The sequence below is a fragment of the Dicentrarchus labrax genome, unplaced genomic scaffold (genome assembly GCF_905237075.1).
Source record: "Dicentrarchus labrax unplaced genomic scaffold, dlabrax2021, whole genome shotgun sequence".
NCBI lineage: Eukaryota > Metazoa > Chordata > Actinopteri > Moronidae > Dicentrarchus > Dicentrarchus labrax.
The window spans coordinates 24,074,440-24,099,419 of NW_026136715.1; the positions used below are offsets into that span (position 1 = coordinate 24,074,440).

The 24,980-nt window shown below is 39.1% G+C and overlaps 1 protein-coding gene across 3 annotated transcripts in view; it reads left to right on the forward strand.

Moving 5' to 3' along the window:
- chchd6a (coiled-coil-helix-coiled-coil-helix domain containing 6a) overlaps window positions 1-24,980 on the forward strand; it is an 82,517-nt gene that overhangs the window by 29,792 nt on the left and 27,745 nt on the right. For all 3 annotated transcript variants that reach the window (XM_051425256.1, XM_051425257.1, XM_051425258.1), the window contains one exon: window positions 9,063-9,133. In XM_051425256.1, coding sequence (XP_051281216.1) covers window positions 9,063-9,133 — 71 coding nt within the window. The remainder of the gene's footprint in view (window positions 1-9,062; window positions 9,134-24,980) is intronic.

Here is a 24,980-nt window from a genome sequence, read left to right on the forward strand (position 1 = left end):
TAAGTCCCAGCCTCACCAGGCGCCACACAAGAAGGACCTTTACACAGGCTCTCTGGAGGGAAGCACTCGTCTAGTTCTCAGATGGAGAAGACCTTTACAGGACATTATGTGTAAAATCTAAGTATTATGTTCTGTTTACTATGGCTAATTCAAGGGAGTGGTGGGAGCAGTCGGAGTCACGCGGGGCAGCCATAACATTACAGTGCCATCGCTACAGTGTTCCACTTGTTTTCACTCACTCACTCAACCTTTTATTCATTTGCATTTGTATATACATTTTTGTCAATTATTTGTTTACTTCTGCCTGCTGCTGGAAAAATTTAAAGAAGGTAAAATCTCAATCCAAGAATGGAATAAATCTTTAGAAAAAAAAATGTGTGTATGTGCGTGTGTGTGCATGTTAGTAGAGGTTATGTTTAGTGTCTGCCATAAGCTACCATAAGCGGATAGAGTTCTTGGTAGCCACTGACTCGAACAATAAGCTTTTTTTCTGTTTGGTTAAATCTGAAGTTTGGGCTTTTTAGGCATGGCGTGTCCAATCCTGTCCTGCAAAAAAGAAGACAAGAAAGATGTCTTTCTTTCTTTCTTTCTTTCTTTCTTTCTTTCTTTCTTTCTTTCTTTCTTTCTTTCTTTCTTTCTTTCTTTCTTTCCTTCCTTCCTTCCTTCCTTCCTTCACCATAACAAAAAATCTGTATTCTTATCACCATGCAGTCAGCCTAAATAAACATTTATTACCTTGAAGAATAGTCTTCACACACATTTGAAACACACACACAGGTCTTGGTGTCAGATGCCTGGCTATTTGTGTTAGTCTCATTAGTAACAGGTTGGGTTTGCAGAGGGAGTAGAGGACTGGCAGGCTGACATACGGGTGGCACAAGCTGTGTTTGCTGTTGGGCTTAGGATGTTTGTAGACAGACCTCTATGTGTGCGTATGTGCAATGTGTGTGTGTGTGTGTGTGTGTGTGTGTGTGTGTGTGTGTGTGTGTGTGTGTGTGTGTGTGTGTGACAGAGAGACAGACAGACAGAGAGGGAGAGATATGTTTTGCATGCATACTGTATATTCAGGTGCACGTGTACTGTATATGTAAAATACGTGAATTGCTCAGTGTGTTTGCACCTCAACTGACTGCACCAGAAGCCATGTAATGCCTTGGCTTTGGTCTGTTTGACTGCTCAAAATGTTCCCAATGCTTGAGGTTTAGTTTTCTCAAACGGCTCAGCCGAACTGAACCACGATGAGTCAAGTCAAACTGAGCTAGGCTAATGTTAATGTTATCTCACCCTTTGCATTAACATACGTCCTGGTTTACTCCTGCCTCCTGAAACTGGAAATGAAAAACATCCATTGGGAAATTATTCCTTATTATTACAATTTGACTTGCAGTCTAATACTTGAGAAACAATCTGGATAGAATTCATGTTTAACTAGACATCTTTGAAAAAACCGAGGTGTTCTTTGGTGGAAAAAGTGGTACAAGTGAAAGTTTTGTTGGTTTGTCAAATACAGAACACATCAGTTAAACATGTTGTATTGTATCTTTCCACCCCCTCTCCAAGGTGAGCGTAGCATTAGGAATTTAGCTGAGACAGAAGACCTTAAACACCATTCATGCTTGTCGATCTTTTCTACTGTTTTGACAATCCAGGAGTGTACTTGTTGGATTATCCATCCCCATCTTCTTACAAAATGTCACTACAAGAAAAGCAGCAGTAACATTTATTTATTGATGTGGGCATATAGCTTTTGTTAGTTTCACACACACCTTTTCTATCTGCCTAATTGTTCCTTTGTCTTTTTTCCCTCTGTCTCTCACTATCTGTCTTGCTCTCTCGCTCTCTCACACACAGTCTTGTCATAGTGGAGTATAGTTTGAAGCTGGTGGAAATAGAGCGTACAGAAGGAGATAATAATCCTCCTCCAAGCCTGACAGGTTGCTTGACACGCTGTCAGCAGGGGCCTTCACGTTGTGTGCACCAGAAATATCTGAACACCAAACACACACACACACACAATGCCAATGGCAGTTCCTTTTTTCCTGGCCAAACAGAGACATAGAGGACTCACAGTATTTAAGATGGCATGCACGCAACACATACTGTATACACACACGCATACACACACGCATATGTATATAGTATAGTATATATTAACATGTATATAGAGAACATTGTGTGTGTGTGTGTGTGTGTGTGTGTGTGTGTGTGTGTGTGTGTGTGTGTGTGTGTGTGTGTGTGTGTGTGTGTGTGTGTGTGTGTGTGTGTGTGTGTGTGTGTGTGTGTGTGTGTGTGTGTGTGTGTGTGTGTGTGTGTGAGTGTGTGTGTGTTCCTGACACGATGTAGCCAGGTTGGTTGTCTGATCGGCACTTGAGTTTTTTTTTATTTTTTAAATACTGTATTAAAACTCCACTTTTTTGCTGTGCTGCACTTTCTTATGGAAATGCATACACTCTGGGCCGTATGTAGACCGAGTCAAAGTTTAACGCTTTCATCCTGTGGAAAGCTATCTGCTCAATATGCTGCTGCGAGGGCTTTGGATCTGCTTATTAGTTTAGCTTGTTAGCAATATTTCCACTGAGGCTGCACCCATCTGGAGATGAAGATATGAATTTCATAACCAGTTAACATTACTAAACATTGCAGAGTTGCGGCTTACATTCCATTTGCCTCATTATTTTGGCTGAGGGAAAAAAATGCTTGTGTACATTCCTCAACAGTGGTAAACACTCAGTGAGATCCAACCAGCTGCATTTACTGTAATTAAAGTACAAAGTGTCCAGATGAAGGCACTGAGAGACAGAAAAATATGTTAATTGGTTGTGACACAGAACTTCTAAAGGTGTGGGGATAAATGTTGAAATGTCCTGTAACTTATAAGCTTTAAGAAGTTTCAGCTGGCTGGGTTTAACTGCATGTGGGCACATCAGTTAACCTAAAACATCATTTTCTCTTTCAAATACTACAAAATAAGAAAGGCTTCTCTTTGTGCGGTCAAAGGGCATCATTAAAGTGATTTTGGACTTTATTGTTAATATTTCTTACTACAGGGAGGAGGACAAATCTTTTTGGATATATGAGAAATGCACCATTAGCCCTCAGACCTTTGGGTGGGTGGGCAGGTGTGTGTGGTTGATTCACAGCCAGGCCTGCATTCTGCCACATAACACCCAGGACCCCCTTTTGTTTTACTACATTTTTGTAGTGACTAACACATGAAAGTGTTACAGGTTAGTGAGTTTTAAAGGGGCTTGTTGGCGGATTTTTTTTTTTTTACTGCTTCTGGTGTCTATGCTAAGCTAAGCGAACCAGCTGCTGGCTGCAGCTTCATATTCAACAGAAACATATGAGAGTGGTATCAATATTATCATCTAAGTCTCAGCAAAAAAGTGAATAAACATTTTCAAAAATGTCAAACTATTTCCTAAAATTAAGTTTAAATCAACTCGAGAACCAACAGGATTCTGTTTGGTATATGCAGCCGACAGGGGTGATGATCGATGGTTTTCTTTTTACCAAAGACGTAGCATGTTACCAAGGACATGCAATTACAAAGCAGACCATAAAATTACATTTCAGTTTTAGCTTTAATAACTACTGTCCCAATCCTACCTCTCAAACTTCTTAACAAGCTAAATCTCGCTACAATTTGATGCAGGTCTGCAATACAGCAAAACAGTGGATGCCAGTATGCATATGGATGTTGTCTATGTGTGCTGTAGGGTCCCCGCTGATGTTATCAGGGTTGTTGTTGGAACGATTAGCTGACTGGGTCTACCATTAGTGACTTCTGTGACCCCTCAATGGCTACAGTGACTACATACATTTAAGCATATAGGATGTATGGATAGAATATGACACACAGACATACCTCTCAGAGCTCGCATACGCAGCATACACACACAAGTCCACACGGAGCCCAGGGTCAGTAGTGTGACACCATCGAAAATTCTTTTGTGTTCAGTGCACGCCGCTGCCACCGTTAGGTCAGACCGAAAGGTTAGATAAAGTGGGAGTGTGTGTGGGTTAAAAGACTGCTCCTTTTACAGTTAGATCAAAGAGCACCCTCTTTTTTGTTTTTTGTGTGTGTGTGTGTGTGTGTGTGTGTGTGTGTGTCTGAGACTTGCGTTGCCACCCACATGTTGACCAATGTTTGTGATACCTGCAAAAATGAGGCCTTTTGCTGCTTTGGCAAGTGTCTGTGTATTTTCTTATCTTGCAGTGCAATACTATATGTCACCATAGAACAGCTTTATCAGTGTTCCACTCGGACCAATTGTAGCTTGTGTGAGAGGCTGTTTAACCTGATCTGTAGCTTGTAAATTGTGTTTTATACAATTCAGCATCACCTTTAACAAAATCAAATTTTTTTTAATGAGCCAGCAATGGAAATAAACGTTGAAAATAAATCTACCTAATAACTTTTAAGCTTGCCATTAACTCCAACATTCTCCAAGCACCAAATTTAAGAACTGTTTTGCCGTAGTTGCAGGGTAGTTGTAAACATGTATAGACATCTGGGGGGAATGGCTGCAATCATCACCAGCAGGGAAGCAGAAATCTGTTTGGCTGTTGATGGTTGATGGTGGTAAAGTACAGCTGTTGCAACCTTTTCACAGCTAACAAGCTTGATGATATTGGCTTGTTTTTCCTGGCTCTAAATTTTGATTGCCATCTTTAAAAATAATGAACAGTGTTATTCTATCATAGACATTTGCATCATTATTCAGTTTTTATACACCATGAGTTTTCTCTTTGCTTTTATCCCTAATACTGGTCCAGCAGGTGTCCATTCTCTTAAAATATCGTCTGTACACCACTATTATTGTTGGCTGAGTTTTCAGGTTGAAAGCATGAGGAAATATAGAGGGAACCCTCAGTGCAGCCACAATTCACCTTTTCTGGCTGAAGACTAGATTGACATAGCGGGAAAAATGAGAAAGGTTGACAAAAAGAGCTTTCAAAGTTCTTTATAGGTTAAAGGTCAAGTGCCTAACATTTAGGACAATATATTAACCGAAATGGAATATAATATTCATACGTAAATCACCTGAACATAAGTTAAAAATATCCATTTTTATCTACAGTTGCCATGTTTAACCACCATGTTTCTACAGCAGCCCAGAATGGACAAACCAAACACTGGCTGTAGATAGGGCCTTTAGTGTTTTTCGTGAGTTTCACCAATATACTTCACAGCCTGCGAGTGGTGCTCAGTTAGATGCAGTTGCTTTTTGTTGAGGACAGTCTTTCTCTCAACTTCTAAATAAACAGGGTTCCACACAAAAGATGCTTTTGCAGCTTACAGAATCAGCCACTGTTGCTGTCCTAAACTTTGCAATTACAATTGAAATTGCATCTCCTGCAAATTTTAAATTCTTTCAAATCCCGATTTTGATATAAAAATGATTCTTGTTCAGCAGTACTGGTTACTACGGTTGAGCCACACCTTCCAGCCAGTCAGAAGTAAGAATTCTCACAGGCCAATGTAGAAGCGCAGTGGGTTTGAAGAGTGAGATATTGACAAAGAGGGTAAAGGATACCAAAAACCAGTATCTTTGCTGATATGTTTAGAGTTTTCCTAACTGAAATTATTGCATAGCAAAATGTCTATTTTGCAGCAAACCAGTGTACTCTTTCATCTGTAGTGGCAAGTTCAGGTAGGTTATGTATGTGTGATGTTATCACAGAGGATAATAAAGGAACGATGAATGGTTGAAAATGAATGGAGATGAAGTTACAGTATGTAGTTTGTGTATGGAGGTGAGCTTTTTGTAAAGGGGTAGAAAAGGAGTGGAGGAAATATGTTGAGCAGCAGGAAGAGGGGGGGGTGACAGTTCAGTGCCAGTGCAAAAAGTAAGATACACTGCAGACGCCAGCTGCTGGATCAGAAACTGAGCAAGCACCCCTTAATTCACTAGTGTCACCATGGCAACATGTATTCCTTTGTCCCTGTGAGTAAGGTAAAAGGATAATTCATCCTAAAGCGCAAATGACTTTGATTGCATGTTTTCGGGCCTTTCAGTTTTTCTATGTAAGACTGACACTTTAAATGTACATACTGGAACTGGTCCTTGAGCATGTGGGCAATCCTGGGCTTGAAATTCTATAAACCTGCTATATAAACCTGGTCATATCCAAAAAAAAAGAACAAATGATGTAGCCATAACTGATGCCAGTAATGTACAAGCTGCAAGTATGTGTTGATGTAGTCGATCTATAGTTTGTCCGATTGTGGCTGCTCGAGATTGCCGATTTGCGACCCGATCGCCACGGCTGGCGGTGGTGGGAGAATTACATCACAGCACGACAATAAAATGTTAGCATGAATGACCATGTCAAGAATTGTAACAGCCACCTCACTAATGGTTATAAACCAGCACAAAATTGAAAATTACCTACGTAAACCACCATGTTCTCACTTTACAAACTCTTACAAAAAGTTGCATTTTGGCATGATGGGAGAAGTGGGCAGTCACTAGGCGAGAGTCTGTGGGATTACAAACTGGAGCTGGCTCTATCACACTCTTCTCAACTTGTTTGCAAAATTTGGATAGATATTTGTATTCAGTGCCTTTTAACTGGGCATCAACCTCACGTTTATGCACGTATTGTGGAAAAAATAGACTTGAAGTGTAAATAATAGTCATTGCATTTGCACGAGTATAATTCATTTGGATTGATGGTGTGAGTTGAAGTCCCGTTTGGCTAAATTAATTCCCATTCTCATTCCATTGTCATTATTAGCAGCACAGTCATCAACCACATTGTGGTTCAGTGTTGGTTGCGGCACTGTAATTCAGCTGTGTGTTTTAAAGTCACTTAACAAGATAATAGCCATACTTTCAAAGTCGTGGCATGACCAGGACTGCTACTGTTGCCAGACACTTGCCAGTTGTGTTCACTAGCTCAGCCCCAATTGCTTTGCCCCTGACAGGAACACTTTGTGAAACTGAAGTGTTCTTTCAGCCACCATAAGCCATACGTAGCTTTGTACTGTGTAATTCCCATTTTCCTCAAATACATTCAGATTTAACAGCCCCTGTATGAGCAGTACAGTGTACATCTGTCACACGCAGGGCTCCTTTTGTTCCTTGCATACCTTCTTACATGCACAGACTTATTACACACAGAGCCCAATCCAACCCTAAGTAGTCAGGGCAAACAGTTTTACCCCAAAAAATCCCAACTCACAAATCCCTCTCCCTCTTCCTCCTCTTTCCCCTGTCTATTCTCTTGCCTCTTACCTCCATGCCTTCTGCTGCTTCTCTTTCTTTATTCTTCTCTTACCTCCCTTCTAGCCTTTTCTCTCTTTCTTCCCCCATCATCCTCCCCTCCCCAGCTGGTACAGTTTGCTGGTTAAATATTTGGGGAGGGGATGCTTGGCGCTGGAAGGCCTAAGGAGGATCAGCAGAGGAAAGGCTGCAGTTGTTGTGGATTAGCTGCTTGTTTTATCATAATACCACTGCCTGCTTGCTTGGAGTTTGGTGCTCACCGGGCAAGCTGCAAAGTCAGAAATCACGATTTCTTAAAAAATGTATGAGTAGCGCAACTCATTACTGCTGAGTTTTAGTTTGACTAGAACAAGCTGGAATGGCAGAGCCTCCCTATGGATGAAGATATAGCTTGACAACTTTCCCTTCGTACTGTAAGATTTGTGTTAGTGAATTTGGGCCCAACGTTTCCTGTGTGGTTCATCTTAGAGGGTTAAAAGAGAAATTGCAGGTGAAATTCGAAAGTCGATCACTCGCAAAGGAGTTTATACTTTAAAGTCCAGAAGTCATAAAATGGAAAGACAAGGGAGAACAGGAAGCTGCTACAGATGGGGGAAAGAAATGATTTAGTCATACATGGGGACAAACCATAGGAGTAAACCATAGGAATATGAGTTTAGGAAAGAAGGACTATTTGATTAAACTAGTCTGTGGTGGATTTAGTGGTATGTTTTATGTATGTCCACAGGATAAAGTCTGCACTGAAGATCTTCTATTAAAAGTGTGAATGAAATGACTGTTTTCCAGGAAGTTAAAGACATAGTTTGACATCTTCAGAAATCTGCTTATTCAACTTTCTTGCCTGGAGTTCGATCAGTAGATCAATTCCATTATGTCTGCTTATTACCTATGAAGCGACAGGCATTAGCCAATAATCCTAGCTCAGCATTTAGACAAGAAACAGTCAGAAACAGCTAGCATGGCACTGTTAAATAAAGAGCCCACTACCACCTGTAGCTAGGCATGGGATTATATGAAAGTTTCATGTCATGATTATCGAAAACATTTTTTATATCCCTACTCCTGACAGCTCACTAATGAACATGCTGTTTCTTTTATTTACCCCATACAGAAACCGGAGTGGTTGTGGTTTTACTGGGGCTGGGTGCAGTGTTTTGTTACCTAACTGTTTCCTCCTGTTTCCAGTCTTAATGCGAAGCTTACTGGCTGCTGGCTGTAACTTCATATTTAGCTTGGTTATCTATCTTCTATCTACCATTTAACTATTGATAAGCAACTGAATCAGAGTATTTCCCTGCAAGTGACTCTCCAAAACCCAGCACTTTGCCTATGTTTGTTACCAGTGTTATTTTTAAGATTGGTCTTATGTATATGAAATATACATGAATACATTTGTCAGCATTATTGATTTCAAAAGTGATGTTTTTCAATCTCTTTATATTTGGCAAATATGTCCTTACTTTATTCTAATTAGGTCTATCCATGCCTTCCATGCCTCACAGAGTATCTTCTTTTCTTTTACTCACAGCCCACCAGGACAAGACACAACATTTGTGTGTGGTTGTCAGACAATAACCCTTTTTTTACACTTTGCGTCTCAGACAAAAAAGATTCACGGCACGAAGCCGCTGCTCAAAATCTGATTGTGATTGTGCTGTGAACATATGAAACTGCTAATAAATGTTACATACAAACAAATCCAAGTCTTTGTCCATTAAGAAACACACAAAAGAACAGAAGACACACGCTAATGCACACATTACAAGCTGTAAAAATCCTCAACTAATGCTTTCTGTTTATGTCTTCCTGTGTTTTCCTGCATGTATTTAGAATTTGGAAAGATATGAACAGAGCAAGGAGCAATTCCACCAAGCTGCCTCCAAGACGGAGGCAAACGTGAGGTGAGGGACACACACACACACACATACACAAACTAATTTTCACTTCCAAAAGTGAGGAGATATTACTCCCTGGAGCCTCTGACACACACCCACCAACTCACACATGTACATGGTCATGCACACAGCGGACTAATAAGCAGCGATAGTGATCTGCTCTTTTCCTCATTTTTTAAACCAGTTAAATGCATACATTCTCTAGAGCACACCTGACTAATGTGATAAGTGTTTTAATTGGCTGCTTTAATTAAGCCGAATTTAACAATACCCTATTTCGCCATCCTCGCTTCTCGCTGTGGACTTGTAATGAGCCACAGCCAGGGAAAAGGTAGCTAATTATTGCCACTGCAGTCTGTAAAACACCCAGCAAATTCACATTAGAGACCGGGCCTCGACTCGCTGGTAAATTTGATGTTACACCAGTAACAGGGCTTTCCAGTGACAAGAGTCATCAGTAAAGCTAACTAAAAGGCTAGAAAGTATTTATGGATGAGGAAGAAATTGCATAAACACTTGTTTATTTATTTCCCTCAGTCTGTCCTTACCCCTGACGACAAGCTTAAGCCTGTGACCGTCTTTTTGTTAGTGAAGTTTGTGTTTATCTGTGTTTTTCTTCATTTTGGCATGATTTTTAACACATTTCAACCTCAAATGATTAATTAAAATTAGAATTATGTTTTTCAACAGCTTGGATCTTGTTTTTGTGCTCTTCTTGCATCGTTCTTAATAGTAAAAAGAACATCGTACTCAACAAGTGTGACATGGCAACATGTCCATTGGGGCAAGAAACTTGTGTTTTAACCCCGGGTTAGCCAAACTTATTTGGCAACGAAAATGAAGGCAAACGGTGAAGCTAGCTTTGACTTAGAAGTAAATGCTAATGTTGCTCTCTTCCTCCAAGAGGAATATTTATCAGATGCTTGAACCACATCAACCAACTTCTTTCAATGTGAAGGAGCAGCGTTTAAACTCTGAGCTCCTTTCGGAAGTCTCCTCACCCTAACCTTGGAGCTGCTATCTTATTCACTACCCAGTCAAACGGTGTATCTCCATCACTCAGGCCGATGTGATACACATTTTGATGCATCGCTAACATTCCAGCAACTACCAATGAGATACGAGATGCAATTTGCTCCTATTGCGATGCAGTGTATTTTGACATGATTGGATTCAACACAACGCAAATCAATATGATGTATATGTATATGTATATGATGTGATGCAGAGAAATAGGGTACAGAAAGTTTGATTTAATTTCTTTGGTACTTCTTGAGCAACTCGAGGAACAGTTTAGAGAGAGGAATCAATCAAAATATAAAATTATTGGTCACATAATATGGCTCCCACTTCTAAATAATAAAGGCATGGGGACCTCTACTAATAATTATAAATAAATCAAATTTTACCAGTGCAAAGATGTAATGATGAAATGATGCATCACAAGTTCATCCCTAATTGTATCTGATGCACACGTTTTTCATCGGGGAGATCACATTTTGATCTTTAATGCAGGTGCACCAATGCAAATCAGTAAATCAGGTTCAGTTCAGGTTCAGTTTGCTTTTCTCGGCTTGTCTGACTGTTTTGTCTTGATGTTGCCATGTTCCAAGATCTCGGCAATTACTTTGGTGAGTAGAGTCTTTTACATGCAACTGAAATGATGGTCAGAACTGCGCAAATATAACCATATTTATGAATAACCAGAATTATTATTTAAAAGAGCTGAAGGTTGGATTGGTTGAGTAAGACAATAAATGAATGAATGAATGAATGAACAAACACTTGGCCTTCCTTACTGTAGCTCGCTCATGACTTAACATCTAACCGCTCCATTTAAGAAGAAATGACACTGAGTGTACTGGAAGAAGATGCATGGTCAGTCACTTGTACGTGGATGACTCAAAAATGAACTAAAGGTCTATAAAGAATATGAGGGACATATTCTCCACAGAATAAAGGATTGCCTGCAGACTACACATTCACACCAAAGCCCTGCACTTCAGTTTTAAGCCCAGACTCATGCATATATACACAAGTGATTGTGTGCCAGCCCTGTAGTTAATACACCCTTTCTATGGTAATCTGGAGGGACTGAACGCTGTTATCAGTAGTTTAGGACTATGAGACCCCATTACAGTCAGATTTAAAGCAATGCCCACATGTTTTTGATCTGTTCTGATGCTGAAGACCAGGTGATCTTACCTCTAGGGAATACTGTACAATAATACCACTAATCCTCTGCTCGTTGGGGTTTTGTGTATATGTGTGTGTTGAGGAGGAAGGAGGGTGTAATCCGTGAGTGTTTTATCAGAGAAGATAAAACGAGCCAAGCTTCCCGTATGGCACTACCTTTATGGTCAATTATATACTGCTTTTACAGGCTTTACAGAATGGATTAGGCTCCCATTCATTCTGTAATCTAGTCTAACCCTAACCTCCGGGGAATTCACAAGTGTTACTTTAGTGAGTGGATTAAGGTGTTAGGATAAGAATGTGTTTGTGAGTATGGTGTCAAAATATACAAATTAAATGGGGTGTTTTTGATTTGGACCTGTATACTTCAGTGGCTACAACATGGTACACTTCAATAGAACAACAAAAAGGGATATGATTTCCATTCTTCCCTCCTGTTGGTGTGCATTTGATTTGTCAGTTTTTAAATGTCATCAGAAACTATTTTGTCTTTTAGATGAAGCACGATAGGACATAATATTTAGTTTGTTGGTAGCTAGCGTGTAGCACAATCTGATTGCTTCAGCTTGTTGTAGTGGCCACTTTATACTTGCTGTTACTTTCATAGATTATTTAAAATGTCGGTCCTTGAATTTCATTTTGTTTTAACAAATCATCACAAATTTGACCATCCTGTCCCCAGATAGGAAACTAAAGCCACCCAGGTCTTGACTCATCTCATCTAATGATCAGTTTAGTTAATAGATGGCAGTTTAAGCAGCAGCCACACTAAATAAAAGCATGGAGTTTGCTGCTTGAAATAGCACCTTTTTTATATTTTACATTTATGTCGGAAGGGGGTCTCATTTGACTAACACAGAATGGAGGGTCGCTGGGACCATAATTCAATCCAACCAGGATATTTCAGTACATCACGCTGAATAGTTGGTGGATTTAAAATGTACAAATTGGGTGAGCTTCTGCTGTATCCATTGTCGTTTTGATTAGTGTATGAATTAATTTAATACACTTTTGTATGCAGGGAGCCTGATTAATTATAGAGACACAGAGTCTGGACATTGACAGACACTTTTAATTATTTGTGTATTTGAAAACAACAGACGGTGCTGTGTTCTAACATTTTCAGATGGTAAAACTTTTGAGTAATCTTTAAGAAACTTCAGAGAGACTCTGGTTTTATGTTATAAACTGTTTGAGTGAAGTTTCCGTCAGTGCAGAGCTGTAGAACAAAGCTACTGTAAAATATGATATGGGTGACTCCAAAACTCCCCTGGCTCCACTGTCTGTGTCATTCTGCACTCTGTAAAAGTATGTGTGTATACATGCCTATATGTGTGTGAGTGTGTGATGTGTTAATCCACAGTTTAATCCCTGGAGCAAAAAGGGGGCTTTGGCTGCCAGGGAACCAGAGAGCATAGGGCCAGTGTGTCAACTGTCACGTGTGTGTGTGCGTGTAAGAGAGAGAGAGAGAGAGAGAGAGAGAGAGAGAAAAAAGATGAAAAGAGCAAGAACGACTGCAACCTGTAGCACTCTGAAATGTCAAACTCAATAGAGCATGATAAAACAGCCTCAATAACTTTTCTATCATTCTCTCTCTCTCTCTCCTTCTCTCAGTTTGCTCTACTTTCTTTGTCCAAACCTTCAGATTTGCCAGTAAAATTTTAGCAACAAACTTTTTTCTTTTTTTTAAATTGTTTTTAGGGTCTAAGGATAGGGGGTGTGTGTATTCTGTAAACCCACAGAGTGTAAATTAGTGATGAGTGATATTGGGTTAAAAAAATGAATTTGACTCAATAGCATATGTTAATTTGGTCCACTCTGGTCTATCATAGTACACAGTCACACCAACGATGCATCCTTCTAAACACAGTATGATGTACATACCTACATGCCAATTGCAAGTGAAAGAAATATAAATAAAAACAAAACAAAATGCCTTTAAGTATGCAAGAAAACAATGATCAAACAAAACTACACTCTAAAGTTATTTCAGGTGTTGTGACAACGATTACAGCTGCATTCTCAGAGTTTTGCCAATGCCAAATGCCAATGCCAGTCTGACTGGTCATATTTCCAACCGGTGGTTCCTAAAGGATTACTGTGAGATGGGAGGACTATAAGACAATAGTGTTGGATCATAGGGGATAGGAGGTGGGGGTCAGGGTCAACTACACTCAGAAAAGTTTGACCATTGTCTACTTAAAAAAAATATGGCAACAAAGTGGCACTTAATATAATTGAATAGATTTTAAGAACTTCAACTTTGATTAAAAACTATTGATTTGATTAAGTAAATTTAAACAAAACTATTAAATACAAAATAGTGATATCATTGGTTGAAATATTTTGGATTTACTAATAATATGGCAAATGTTGAGTAAATCCAAATCAATTTTACAGGTAAAACTGATTAATATTCACTAGGTATCTGAAAAAAAGTAATTAAGATATAGTAAATATCTGCGAAAAACTGATTTAGATTTACTAATTAATTAGGTGGAATTAATTTACATTTACTAATTATCTGGATGATATTGATTTATATTTACTAATTGTATGTGTGAAATTGATGCTATCTTTCTAAATATCAGGATAAGAAGGATTTGGATTCAATCAACTCATAACTTGGAACAATGTTACTTGATTCAACACATTTAAACTGCAATTGTTATTTATCTTTTCATAAATTAATTGTTCAAATCAACTTAGAATTGGCACCACATTACTTAAAATCTATTTAATGTTATTGATTGTCATTTTGTTGCCATAATTTTTTTATGTTGAATCTACTTAATATCATGCCTTCATGTTGCAAGAATTTACTGAAGGTCAGTTAATAAATTACCATATTGGAGAACAGCAGGTAAACATTTATTTAGTGCAACTTTGTTGACACGTACATTTTAAACATTTTTCAAAAGGATTTTTTTTGTGTAAAATGCCAAAATACAAAGAAATAGAGAGGAAGGCTGTAAGAAATCAGACATAAACAATGTGTACAATAGGGATATGTATGCTGGCAATCTGTTTATTATGTATTTTGATCAAGGCTTATTATAATTTATGAAGTGATATCATGTTCACAAGAAAAGATGAGAGAGATCTAAAAATTCCTCCTAAGTGCAGAATGACCTATGACCTCTGCCCATAAAAAAAAACATGTACAATTTTTATATGAAAACTGAAATTGTTAAGGCCAATGTGTTTTGAAAGAATTAAAAGAAATCAAAACATCCCTGTGCTGACTGACTTAAGTCTGGGATAAAGGTAACTAACTAAAGTGGCACTCAAATCATTAATTTGTGCAAATTCAAATTCCTCTATCAAAACATGCAACATATGTATCCCTGCTGTACACAACAGAATCACAGCAGAAAGTCCCTCAAATGAGTATAACAAATTTTTCTGAACACACCTGAAGAGTAATTAACTGCAGCACTGAAAGTACACCATGTGACAGTGACTTAACAATTCCTACAGACCACCCACAATCTGTGAAACATCAACAACTACATCAGATAAAACAGATGTATATGTATATTTCCAAATTTTCTTTCCAGATTGGCAGGAGCTTTGTGGCCTGCAAGCAGAGTCATAAAATATTTCTGGAGAAAAACAAAGGCACTTGGTATTTGGGGCAGGCCAATTGCACAGGTAGCTTCCTCAGTGTCAGATCAGTATAGCTTGTGCTCACAACTAACAGTGGCACAAAACAGAGGTAAAGACCCAGCAGAATATTGTCCATCTTCATAATGGAGCTATGGGGTGGTGTTGCAAGAACAACCAGAAGAATCATGAAACGGGAGTGTTGTTTGCCTCATGAATGGCGCTGCACTTTCCGCTGTGGCCTGTTTCGTCCATCAAAAATCTCTGTGTTTTTGCTCATTACTTCTGGAATACCACGCTACAAAAACAGTTACTTGTGCCAGTTGTAACTCCAAAGTATAACATCACACCCTTCAAATGAGTATGGATAACATATTTTTTCTGAACAAGACTTGAACACTTAAAACTTAGACAACTAGAATTACTGAGCACTCCACTGTATTTAGGGTCCCTTTCTTAGGCCAGTAGCTTGCTCTTGAGGCTGTTCACTTTTTGGGAAAGCTTTGAACAATCCAGTTTGAGGAAGAGTTTCTGAAAGGCTTCAAAAGTGTACCTGAGCTCCTTGGGATAGGCAAGATCCACTGCATACGTCAAACCAATTAAAAATCACTAAATAAACTCTGCTAATTTTTTGTGTATTGCCATGTATGTCATTAGTTATATGTCTAATGTAAATTAATGCTGCTATCATATGTGTTGAACCACCTTCAGTTTTCTGAATTAAAAGTTGAAAAAAATAGTGAGTCTTTTTAAAAGTATTTTTGCATTCCATTTTGACATAAAATTATTAACCATTCATATTTGGAAATGAAATTATTTATTTAATATACCCAAATCATTTAACTTTTTAATTCATCAATTTATATAGGCTTTTTAAGATATATTTGTAGGAATCAACACCAAACAAGCTAATAATTATTAGTGGGACACTTTTATTATGGAATCCTAACAATATATATATGTAGGCCATAATAAACTGTCATGAAATTGCTCAAAAGAAATAAAAAACTCAGTTACACGGACCAGAATACAGGTAACATGATGCATGTACAGATGTAAAGTTCAATATAATGTAATTTACCTAAACTGAACAACAGATGTGACGTTTGAGTGTAACCAAGCGTTTTCCTCCCACACTGTATGCAGCCAAGGGGTAGACATCACCAAGTTTCTGCTGCTCCCAAAGTGCCATTTTACCAGTGTCCACCAACTGAAAAGATCTTAGATGCTCTTCATACCAGGCAGCAAGTAACTTTACAATGAAGTGTACACAGTTGTCCAAAATAGCAATCTGAATAATCTCAGCAAAATCAGGAAGTCCGCCTGTAGAGCCATAGGAAAGGATCATCCCAACATTGTACCTTGTTCCATAACAGGGGACAGTCTTGGCTAACAGCACAGTAGACATAAGTGGTGATGTATCTCTTTAGGTTTCCTGTATGTCTGGATGCAGCACATTTAAAGGCACCTCAGATATTTTAGCAACACATAGTGCCTGATTTCCACCATATGTTTGCAGGTGGTATGCCATCATCATCTGGTGTCATGTCGAAAGGGTCAACAAGACATTCCTGAAATTGTTAGTGTGCCTCACAACTTGCTTAAAAAAGCTGTGATTCGCTTCAAAGCGCATTGTCCATACACCAACCAGAGGCCCATATTCCTCGATCAATGTAGGGTAGTGTTCCAAACAATGGTGCTTGGGTGTCAGTCTCTCTTCTGGAAAAACTGCCAAAAATCTGTCACGATGTTCAGATATTTTAAAGTCCAGGTATGCAATTGTCTCAAGTGTATGAACAGGGGCAACCACCAATTCCACTATGTCTTTTAAAGTCAGAAGAACCTGCCAAGCAGAATCACCCTCAGGTATCAGTGAACCAATAATGAGTGGCAACAATCGTATTAGGGCCCAGTTTTCATGAGCGTTTCCCCCTATAGATTTGCGACTTGTATAAAGTTGAGTTAAATTAAAGTACTTCTTCTTAGTGAAAACCTGAATACACAATGCCAGTTCCTTTGGAACAATCCCTTCAAAGATATCATGAAGTACATCTGGTGGGTACCCAGAGACAAAGTGAAAGTGAGACAATTTGTCAGTCAATGGACATGACCGCTTTACACCAAAGAAATGTTAAAGTGGGATTTTCTTTAACAGTTTGTACATGCAAACTATGGTCCTCCTTTGTACGAGGTGGAAATGCTCTACCTTGCACTTCATGTGTCTGGTACTTGGAAGCATGTCCAAGACAAAACCTACAGGTGTATGGCCCTGTGAAACTTTCAACTAGTCCACTGATCAAATGTGCACCGAGAATATCAGCTGCAACACAGTGTACTGTTCCTTTAATACTTTTTCCAGCACTGGGAATGAAAACCCCTTCCTGTTTTAGAGTGCAAAGATCTTTCAATAGTGGTTCCAAAACTACTTTGTATTCAAACTGTTTGACATCAACAGCTTTGCAAAGTAAAGCTAGGTTTATTGATGTGAATTCAGATTGCAACTCGCAAATATGCCAAAACCCAATAAATGGCTGTAATTTTGTGTTTTTTCCTTGAAATTCCTAGTGGGTTACACACCTCAAAATCATCTACATAAAGGATTATTGAGAGTCGTGTTTCCTTTCCAGCATAAAAATAATTTTGCTTGTAAAATTTGCCATCAAAAATTGACTTAATATATCCAGTGCTGTTTGAACACCTGGATAAGATTCCCTCTGCAACGTCTTTATTCTTCACGATTTCCTGCAAAGTTTTGAGAATGGGCACATACCGAAAGGTTTTGTTCTTTTGAAAATCAAGAATATATTCAACAGGGTCAACACACTGGAAATGCTCCTTAAAATACCTTCTTCTCTTAAAAGCTGAACTAAGAGGACCACCTGCTTCTAGTGCTGTACTAATGGGATGGAAGTTGCACAGTTGTTCTGCCAAGTCAGTTATGATGGCCTGGTCTACAGTGCATTTATTTAATCTCAATGTTGAATCAAGTGTATTTCTAACAACAGCTACAGATACTGAAGATGGTCTCTAGCTTCAGCAGAAGCAAGCCAATTCTTTTCAGAACTAGGTATGATGCACATTCGGGATCACAATCTAAACTTGTTCCCTCATCAGCACTGGCCTCTGGTATATCAGAGAGGTCGACTGTCTGATTATAGTGTCTCTCATACACAGCTTGCTTAAAATCACTCAATGAATAAGGTTGGTGTCTTCTGCTTTTGTGTTTCAGAAATGTATTGTAAATATTTGTCCGGAAATTGCACCCTTCATATACACAAAAGACAGTTTCATGGCCCTTCAGATGATTTCCAGTATGCTGAAAGAAGTCCTTCTCAGTAGAAAAACTAGCATCACAAACTAAACACTTAAAAGTGGAGATGATATTTGGCTGTAGACTTTCCTTAGCTGCATGGTACCTGGACAAATGTGTGCGAAACGCACTCTGCGTTTCGAATGTGCAAGGGCAACTACCATAGAGACATGGCTGAGATTGCCCACGACCAAATGTTGCGTGCTGTAGTCTGTAATGCTTTAGTAGGTTCCCTTTTGTAGCAGACAAGACTTGCAGATCTTACACTGCCATCCCATAGGCAAAAACCTAAAGTAATGAGAAAAAAAAGGTCCTATTAACTTGTATATACAGTATAACTGTATAAATATTAACCTACTTCAATAATAGTGCTAATAATTACATAATGTACAGTTACATGTAAAAATTGAGGACCTTTGATTTTAGTGTTGGTTCTTTTTCAATCTTGTACATTTAAATAGTTTTTGTCATCTAAAGAATGTTCACAACAAATATGTACAAACCAAGTGTCATCATAATTAACTGCATATCTATGAAAAACATTTTCTATATTTTATGCTGCTTTCATTTCAAAATATAAATATAAATAAAAATAAATACAAAACAAAATGCCTTTAAGTATGCAAGAAAACAATGATCAAACAAAACTAGTTGACCCTGACCCCCACCTCCTATCCCCTATGCTCATTCTCAATGATCCAACACCATTGTCTTATAGTCCTCCCATCTCACAGTAATCCTTTAGGAACCACTGGTTGGAAATATGACCAGTCAGACTCAGGTTGGCATCGGCAAAACACTGAGAATGCAGCTGTAATCGTTGTCACAACACCTGAAATAACTTTAGAGTGTTTGCACATATATCAATGGTAGACTGACCTAAAGCATCAGTGCCGGCTGTTAATCATTTACTGTACCTGTGTGGGACTACAGGTACTGAAAGTGAAACTGAGGTAGAATCTCGTGGCGTGAGTCAGCCATTAGCTCTGAAGCAAACTTTCTACAGTAGTTCAGCACAGCTACTCTGCTTTATGACTTGTGAGGGAACACGTGCGTGGCACCCTCTATCGGTCAGCTACCATGAAAAAAAAATAGAGAATGTCTCTTAGTGCTCTGTGGCAGGAGGCCTTCTGGAAGTGGCCTACGCTGAAGCAGAGATTGCCACGCATAACTGATGACCACTTAACTTGACAGGCTTTTCCTAGCTGTGGAATTACAGACAGAGAGAAAGAGACATGAGGATGGAAACAGTTGTCTTTTTATTCTACATACATTTTGTATGTGAGAGGGAGGGAGACAGCCTCCTCTTCAGAGTTGAAAGTATCAGAATGAGAGCAAGACAGAGACTAGATACCCACGTCAAACGGCTCAGGTCAGTATCCGAGGCATTTTAACAAGGCCCACTGTCTGTTACAGTAGTGGTCGAACTAGCCTTAATAGACAGCCTTGGTCAGATCCTCCCAGACTGTGTCAGAGGATACAGCCTATGGAGATCACTCAGCGATAAGCCTGGAAACACTGACAAGCTCAGAGTCCAAGTTAAAAAGCAGACTACTTGGTAATTATTGTTGTGCTGTTAGAAAAGCCAACCAAAAACATTGTGTGTGGTTCACTGACCCTGGTAACTTTCAAAAGTGTACATTTCATGGCACTAAACACTCAGTTGGCTGTTTGAGGCTATATAACAACCTGTTTTGGATTGTTTGTTAAAACAGCTCTGTCACTAAGGCTGTAAAGTGGTTGAAGGTTAGTTCCACAGCACCTCCAAATGGGTGCACACAACTTGTCCAATAACGAGTTATAACTGTTTGAAGTCTGACGTGGTAAACTTGTTTAAGCCCTTCTCACAAATCAAATAATGTATAGTTACTGAAATTAATATTGTTACATGGGGCCAATAGGGAAAAAACACTGAAGGAATTAGCACCAGTGAATGCAACATGAAAGTACTATGCAGGCGATTAAACCTCCTTTCCTGTCAGAAGCCTGCCCCTTAAACATTTAGGCAGTTGCCCCCTGCAGATTATGTAACATGTAGGATGGCTAACTCACACATTGAATCTTGATAGAGCTTATAAAATATATGAAACAGCATTGATCCTGCCCTTGATTTTACAGGGGGCAATGATGCCATGTTTCATGTTTTAAGGGAGTCATTGTTGCAATGGTGTGCTAAGCTCAAACCCTGGAAAGGATAAAGGTAGAAAAGACATATCAAATAGGGGCAGACAGCAGTGGAGGTGGCAATGGCTGATGAGATGGATTCCCTTCATGAAGTGAAGAGTAGGAGCAGTTTGCAGTGTGATAATTGGTTGACTGAAAGATTGGAAGAAGCAAGAAAAGAAGAGAAATATATAATAATATTCTAATGAATATATATAATTTTAAAAGTTATAAGATACAGTATATAGGCATAGATGGGTGCATTCATTTTAGATGAGATGGGATGAAGATATTTAAGATGGATTTGGAGTATATGAATATTTCATATAATATGTGCATGCCCGGGAATATCATACTTTAAAGTATTTTTTCCACAGTGTGTCAGACTGGTTGAAAGCAGGCTGTTTACCCCTTTACAGCACTCCTAAGCAGAAAAACAACATAAACGAACTCTTAACAAAAAACATTTTAAGGTCATGGAAGTGTCTCTACTTCTAGAAGCAATGCATATTCATTGGAGAAAATGTATTCACGACGCAGCATTGACAAAGGAGTGGCAAATGTGAGAGGCTATGAGAGAAATTAAGTTCTCTACCTCCACTTCAATGTTTATGAGAGACAAAGTGAAGTCTGAGCACTAGTATATGGAGGACCCTCTCGTCCTGGTTGCAGGTTGTGATAGGAATGGAGAGATGGGTGAGGACGAGTGAAGGAGTGTGGAGATACAAGATAGGGAAGAAGAGGATGTGTGCCCTCAGTCAATTGAAAAGCTGTCAGAGTGCAGGTGCATACAAGCTACAAGCAAGAGATAAGAGGCAACTCCGTCTCTCTAGCTGTTTTCCTCTTCACCTCTCCTGCCCTCTTTCTCCCTTGTTATCATCTCTCTTTTTCTCTTTACTTCACCAGTGCACCAGTATTAATCATGCCAGTAATGGTAAAGCAGTCTGTTAAGGAATTCTGACCCTCTGACATGTCAAATGTCATTTCCTGCCTCAATAGATAAGGATGGACCTGTTTACCTCGCACTCTCTCCTTCTCCCTCCAGAGCATCAAGCGTCCCCAGGGAGGATGAGAAGCGTTCTTCTTTCTCTCTACACCAGGGATTAAACATCAAACGGACCTACCCAGTTTTAAGCAAATTATTGGAATGCTGTTTTTTTATTTAATTTCTATGAGCTGGATTCAAGCTAGTGGGGAGACTTAAAAAACTTGTTTGGCATTTTGGGAAATGTATTCACACTCTTGCAGAGAGTTAGATTGATACCACTGTCACATCGGTACACTAAACATGAAGCTACAGCCAGGAGGTCACATTGTAGATATTAGGTGATTAGCTTAGCTTAGCATAAAGACCGGAAGCAGAGGTAAATGGCTAGCTAAGATATGTGTTAATTAGAGGAGGTGCTGGTAGGCATATTTTTTTTTAGCTTTGAACAGAACCAGGCCAGATTGTTGGCCTTCCAGTCTTTATGCTAAGCTAAGCTAATCCCCTACTGGCTGCATATTTACCTTACAGACATGAGAGAGGTATCCATCTTCTCAGCTAACTCTCGGCAAAAATGCAAATAAGCATATTTCCTAAAATGCTGATCACGTTAGCTGCCTCCTTTGATCGTGGATCATCACATTCAGTACATGTATGCCATATATTTCACTCTACAAAAGGCCTGTTCACTCAGGTAACGGAAAAATGGAGAGATGTGTAGCAGCAATAACAACAGCAACCTCTTTGACAGGAGGGTTTAGACAAGGAATCCATAAGAGTTTCAGGGGGAGAAGTAGAGGAGAGTGTTAAACAGAATATCAAACATGATGTTAATCCTGACAGCGTACGCTCAAGTTGTTCAGGGCTAAGAGAACCGAAGACTCCAGGAACGGAGGGTAGACAAAGATAGACAAAATGCCTAGGTTTAATGGTTGGTGATATGAGTGTGATGCCTGGCCTGAGAAAGGCGTAGTACCTGAATATTAAGACATCTCTTAAAGGACTTTTTAGATTTTGGAGACAAAATTTATTTTTTCATTCCTCTCAGGTTTTTGATGCCTGTTTTGATTTTTGAAAGAGAAAGAATGTTTTATTCAGCTGTATTTCAGACTGTTAGAAATCCAAACTTGAACTTGAACTTCACTATTGAAGCATTCAGAAACTGAATGCTGAAAATAACCAGGCTAAACAAAACCGACTGGGAGTGCAGCAGGAAAATGTGGTTCAATCAGAGTTTAAAATTTCACTTAGTTCTGTTCATGTGTTCCGGACCAAGTAAACAGATTACGATGTGTTGCATTTTAGCTCTGGTCCGGTTCCTGTTTACACAGACTTTTTACAAACGAACCAAGAACAGTTCACTTTATTGGACAGTTTTGGCATTTGGCATCCTGCATCATTAGGACACGCATGGGGAAATCTAAATTTGGTTACTGACACAAGTTTATGCAGCACTTTAATGCGTCTGATGTGTATTTTTATGTTCTTTATGAAGAAATAACTGGTTATAAGCATTATTAGTATTATTAAACTGCAAACCAACTGCATGTGATGAGCAAGGACTAAGGTAGAGGACGATCAAAGGAGGTGTACAGTAATGATTCAGGGCTTATTACTGGGGGGTCACAGTTACATACTTTGTAATAGGGTTGATGATTGGACAAAGTACACAGTTTAGGATAGAAGCACAGCAGTTTTAACAGCTGATGACCTATTAATCAGCATGCATACGTGTTACCAAATGATTTGCATAAATAAATAGAGGGCTTACGCAGATCGAGTATAAGATCTTCTCCTGAACAGATGTCACGCTCAAGCAGATGGATTTATTAGTAGTTCAGCTTTCTGATATTCTAAAATCCTGTGGTTGGTTCATTTGCTTTTTCACAACTAACTGCTCCAGAGTCCGCTTGGAAGGGCACCAAGACCACCCAAGAAAGGTTGTTCTGTTCTTCAATTTTCTCTCTCTCTTTTTTTCCCCCAGCAAAATGAGATTAAAGATGAATTATGAATGAAAGAAATTTTCCCAGAAAATTCTACAAAATATATTTTCTCTTAAATTTTCTGTATCAAATTATATAATCCTTTTTATGTTTGAGGTAGGGTATACATTGTGCAAAACAATGCATATTTCTTTTTGTGAAGTGAATCCAGATCAGTTTTTCCTGCCTTAGATTTGAATGTCCACATATTTGTATTGTGATTTAACTGTCTCGTGATATATCTTCACATTCCTAATTGCTAGGTTCAACCTAGTCTTAGTCCTAATCAACCTAGACTTCAGTGACCGACAAAACTTAATTTTTTCACTGTTGTGAGAATATTGTTACTTACTATCTTAGGCTGTAGGTTATGAGAATGCACAGTGCACTAGTCAAGATGGTTAATTAAACTTAAGGAAGAGTTGTCCAGACGAACTCTAGTTAACATACATGACAAAAACAGCAACAGTTAAAAGTTGAGCCTTGTTTCTCTGCTCAGACTCCCCCCTCTCCCCACAAAATGTGACTTTACCACTTTATAGGAAAGTAGCTGCTAGAACGAAGCATGTAGGGAGTTTTCTGCAACAATAATCTTTTCCCAACCCTAACGCCAAACCAGTGTTGATATTAAAACACGCTGTTGTTTAAAGTTGGAATATACAGCCAGAGCAGAGGTCACACTATATCCATAACATGTCAAAACCTGTAATACAGTATATAAGTGTGTCGGTGCGTCGGCACACAAGCGAGATGTAGCAGACTGAAACTGTGTTGTAGCCCTCAGTCAGTCACGATATTGGATTCTGCTCATTCTTCTCCCGTGGGCGCTACTTCTTGTGAGATGTTAACAAGATTTTCTAATTAGTTGCCTGAAACACAGTAGAGATACCAATACTTTGTAGTTGACAGGATAGAAATAAAATGGCATGTAGGACAAACAATGCTTCATATGTGCAGCCAAGGCCATTAAGGAAAACACAAAAAAGCATCACTAACTCGGAGGGAAGCATGGTTAAGAGGCGATAAAAGCATCTTCCTTATCAGTCTCGTAGCTTTGCCAGAGGCTTTTGTAGTTGGTGGTGTGTTTTGTGTTTTTTCCATTTTCCAATTTCTCCCCTTTCATTTCTCTCCCTCTCTTTGTCTCAGTAAGCTGGTCTGCGTGGTCCAGAAGTCTGAGGCCTGTGTTGCGTCCGCCTCCGCCTTCGCTGCCGGAGATTAAAAATAATGGGCAGCACCATTAATTAAGCAACTAATCTAACTGTTTATGTTTTTTCATATGTACCGCTCACAGATGCGTAGAGAGCTCCCCCAAAAGTGACTGCTCCCACACACATTAAAATGCCTGCGCAGCACATACACATTAACAACATCAACAACCCCATACATGGCTCGACGGGCTGTCAGGGAAACTGCTTTACCTCGTTCCAGCTAAAAAAAACCAAGTCCTCCGCCTCTCTCTCCCTCTATTTTTATTTATTTATTTTTGTAAGCGGCTCAGTTAATATTGTTGATTTAAGACCTCACCTTCAATTTGGTGTAGCATGTGGACAGAGCTTTAGCTTTTGCTGCGGCTGAACCAATTTTCTGCTTCAAGCGCCTTTAATAAACCAC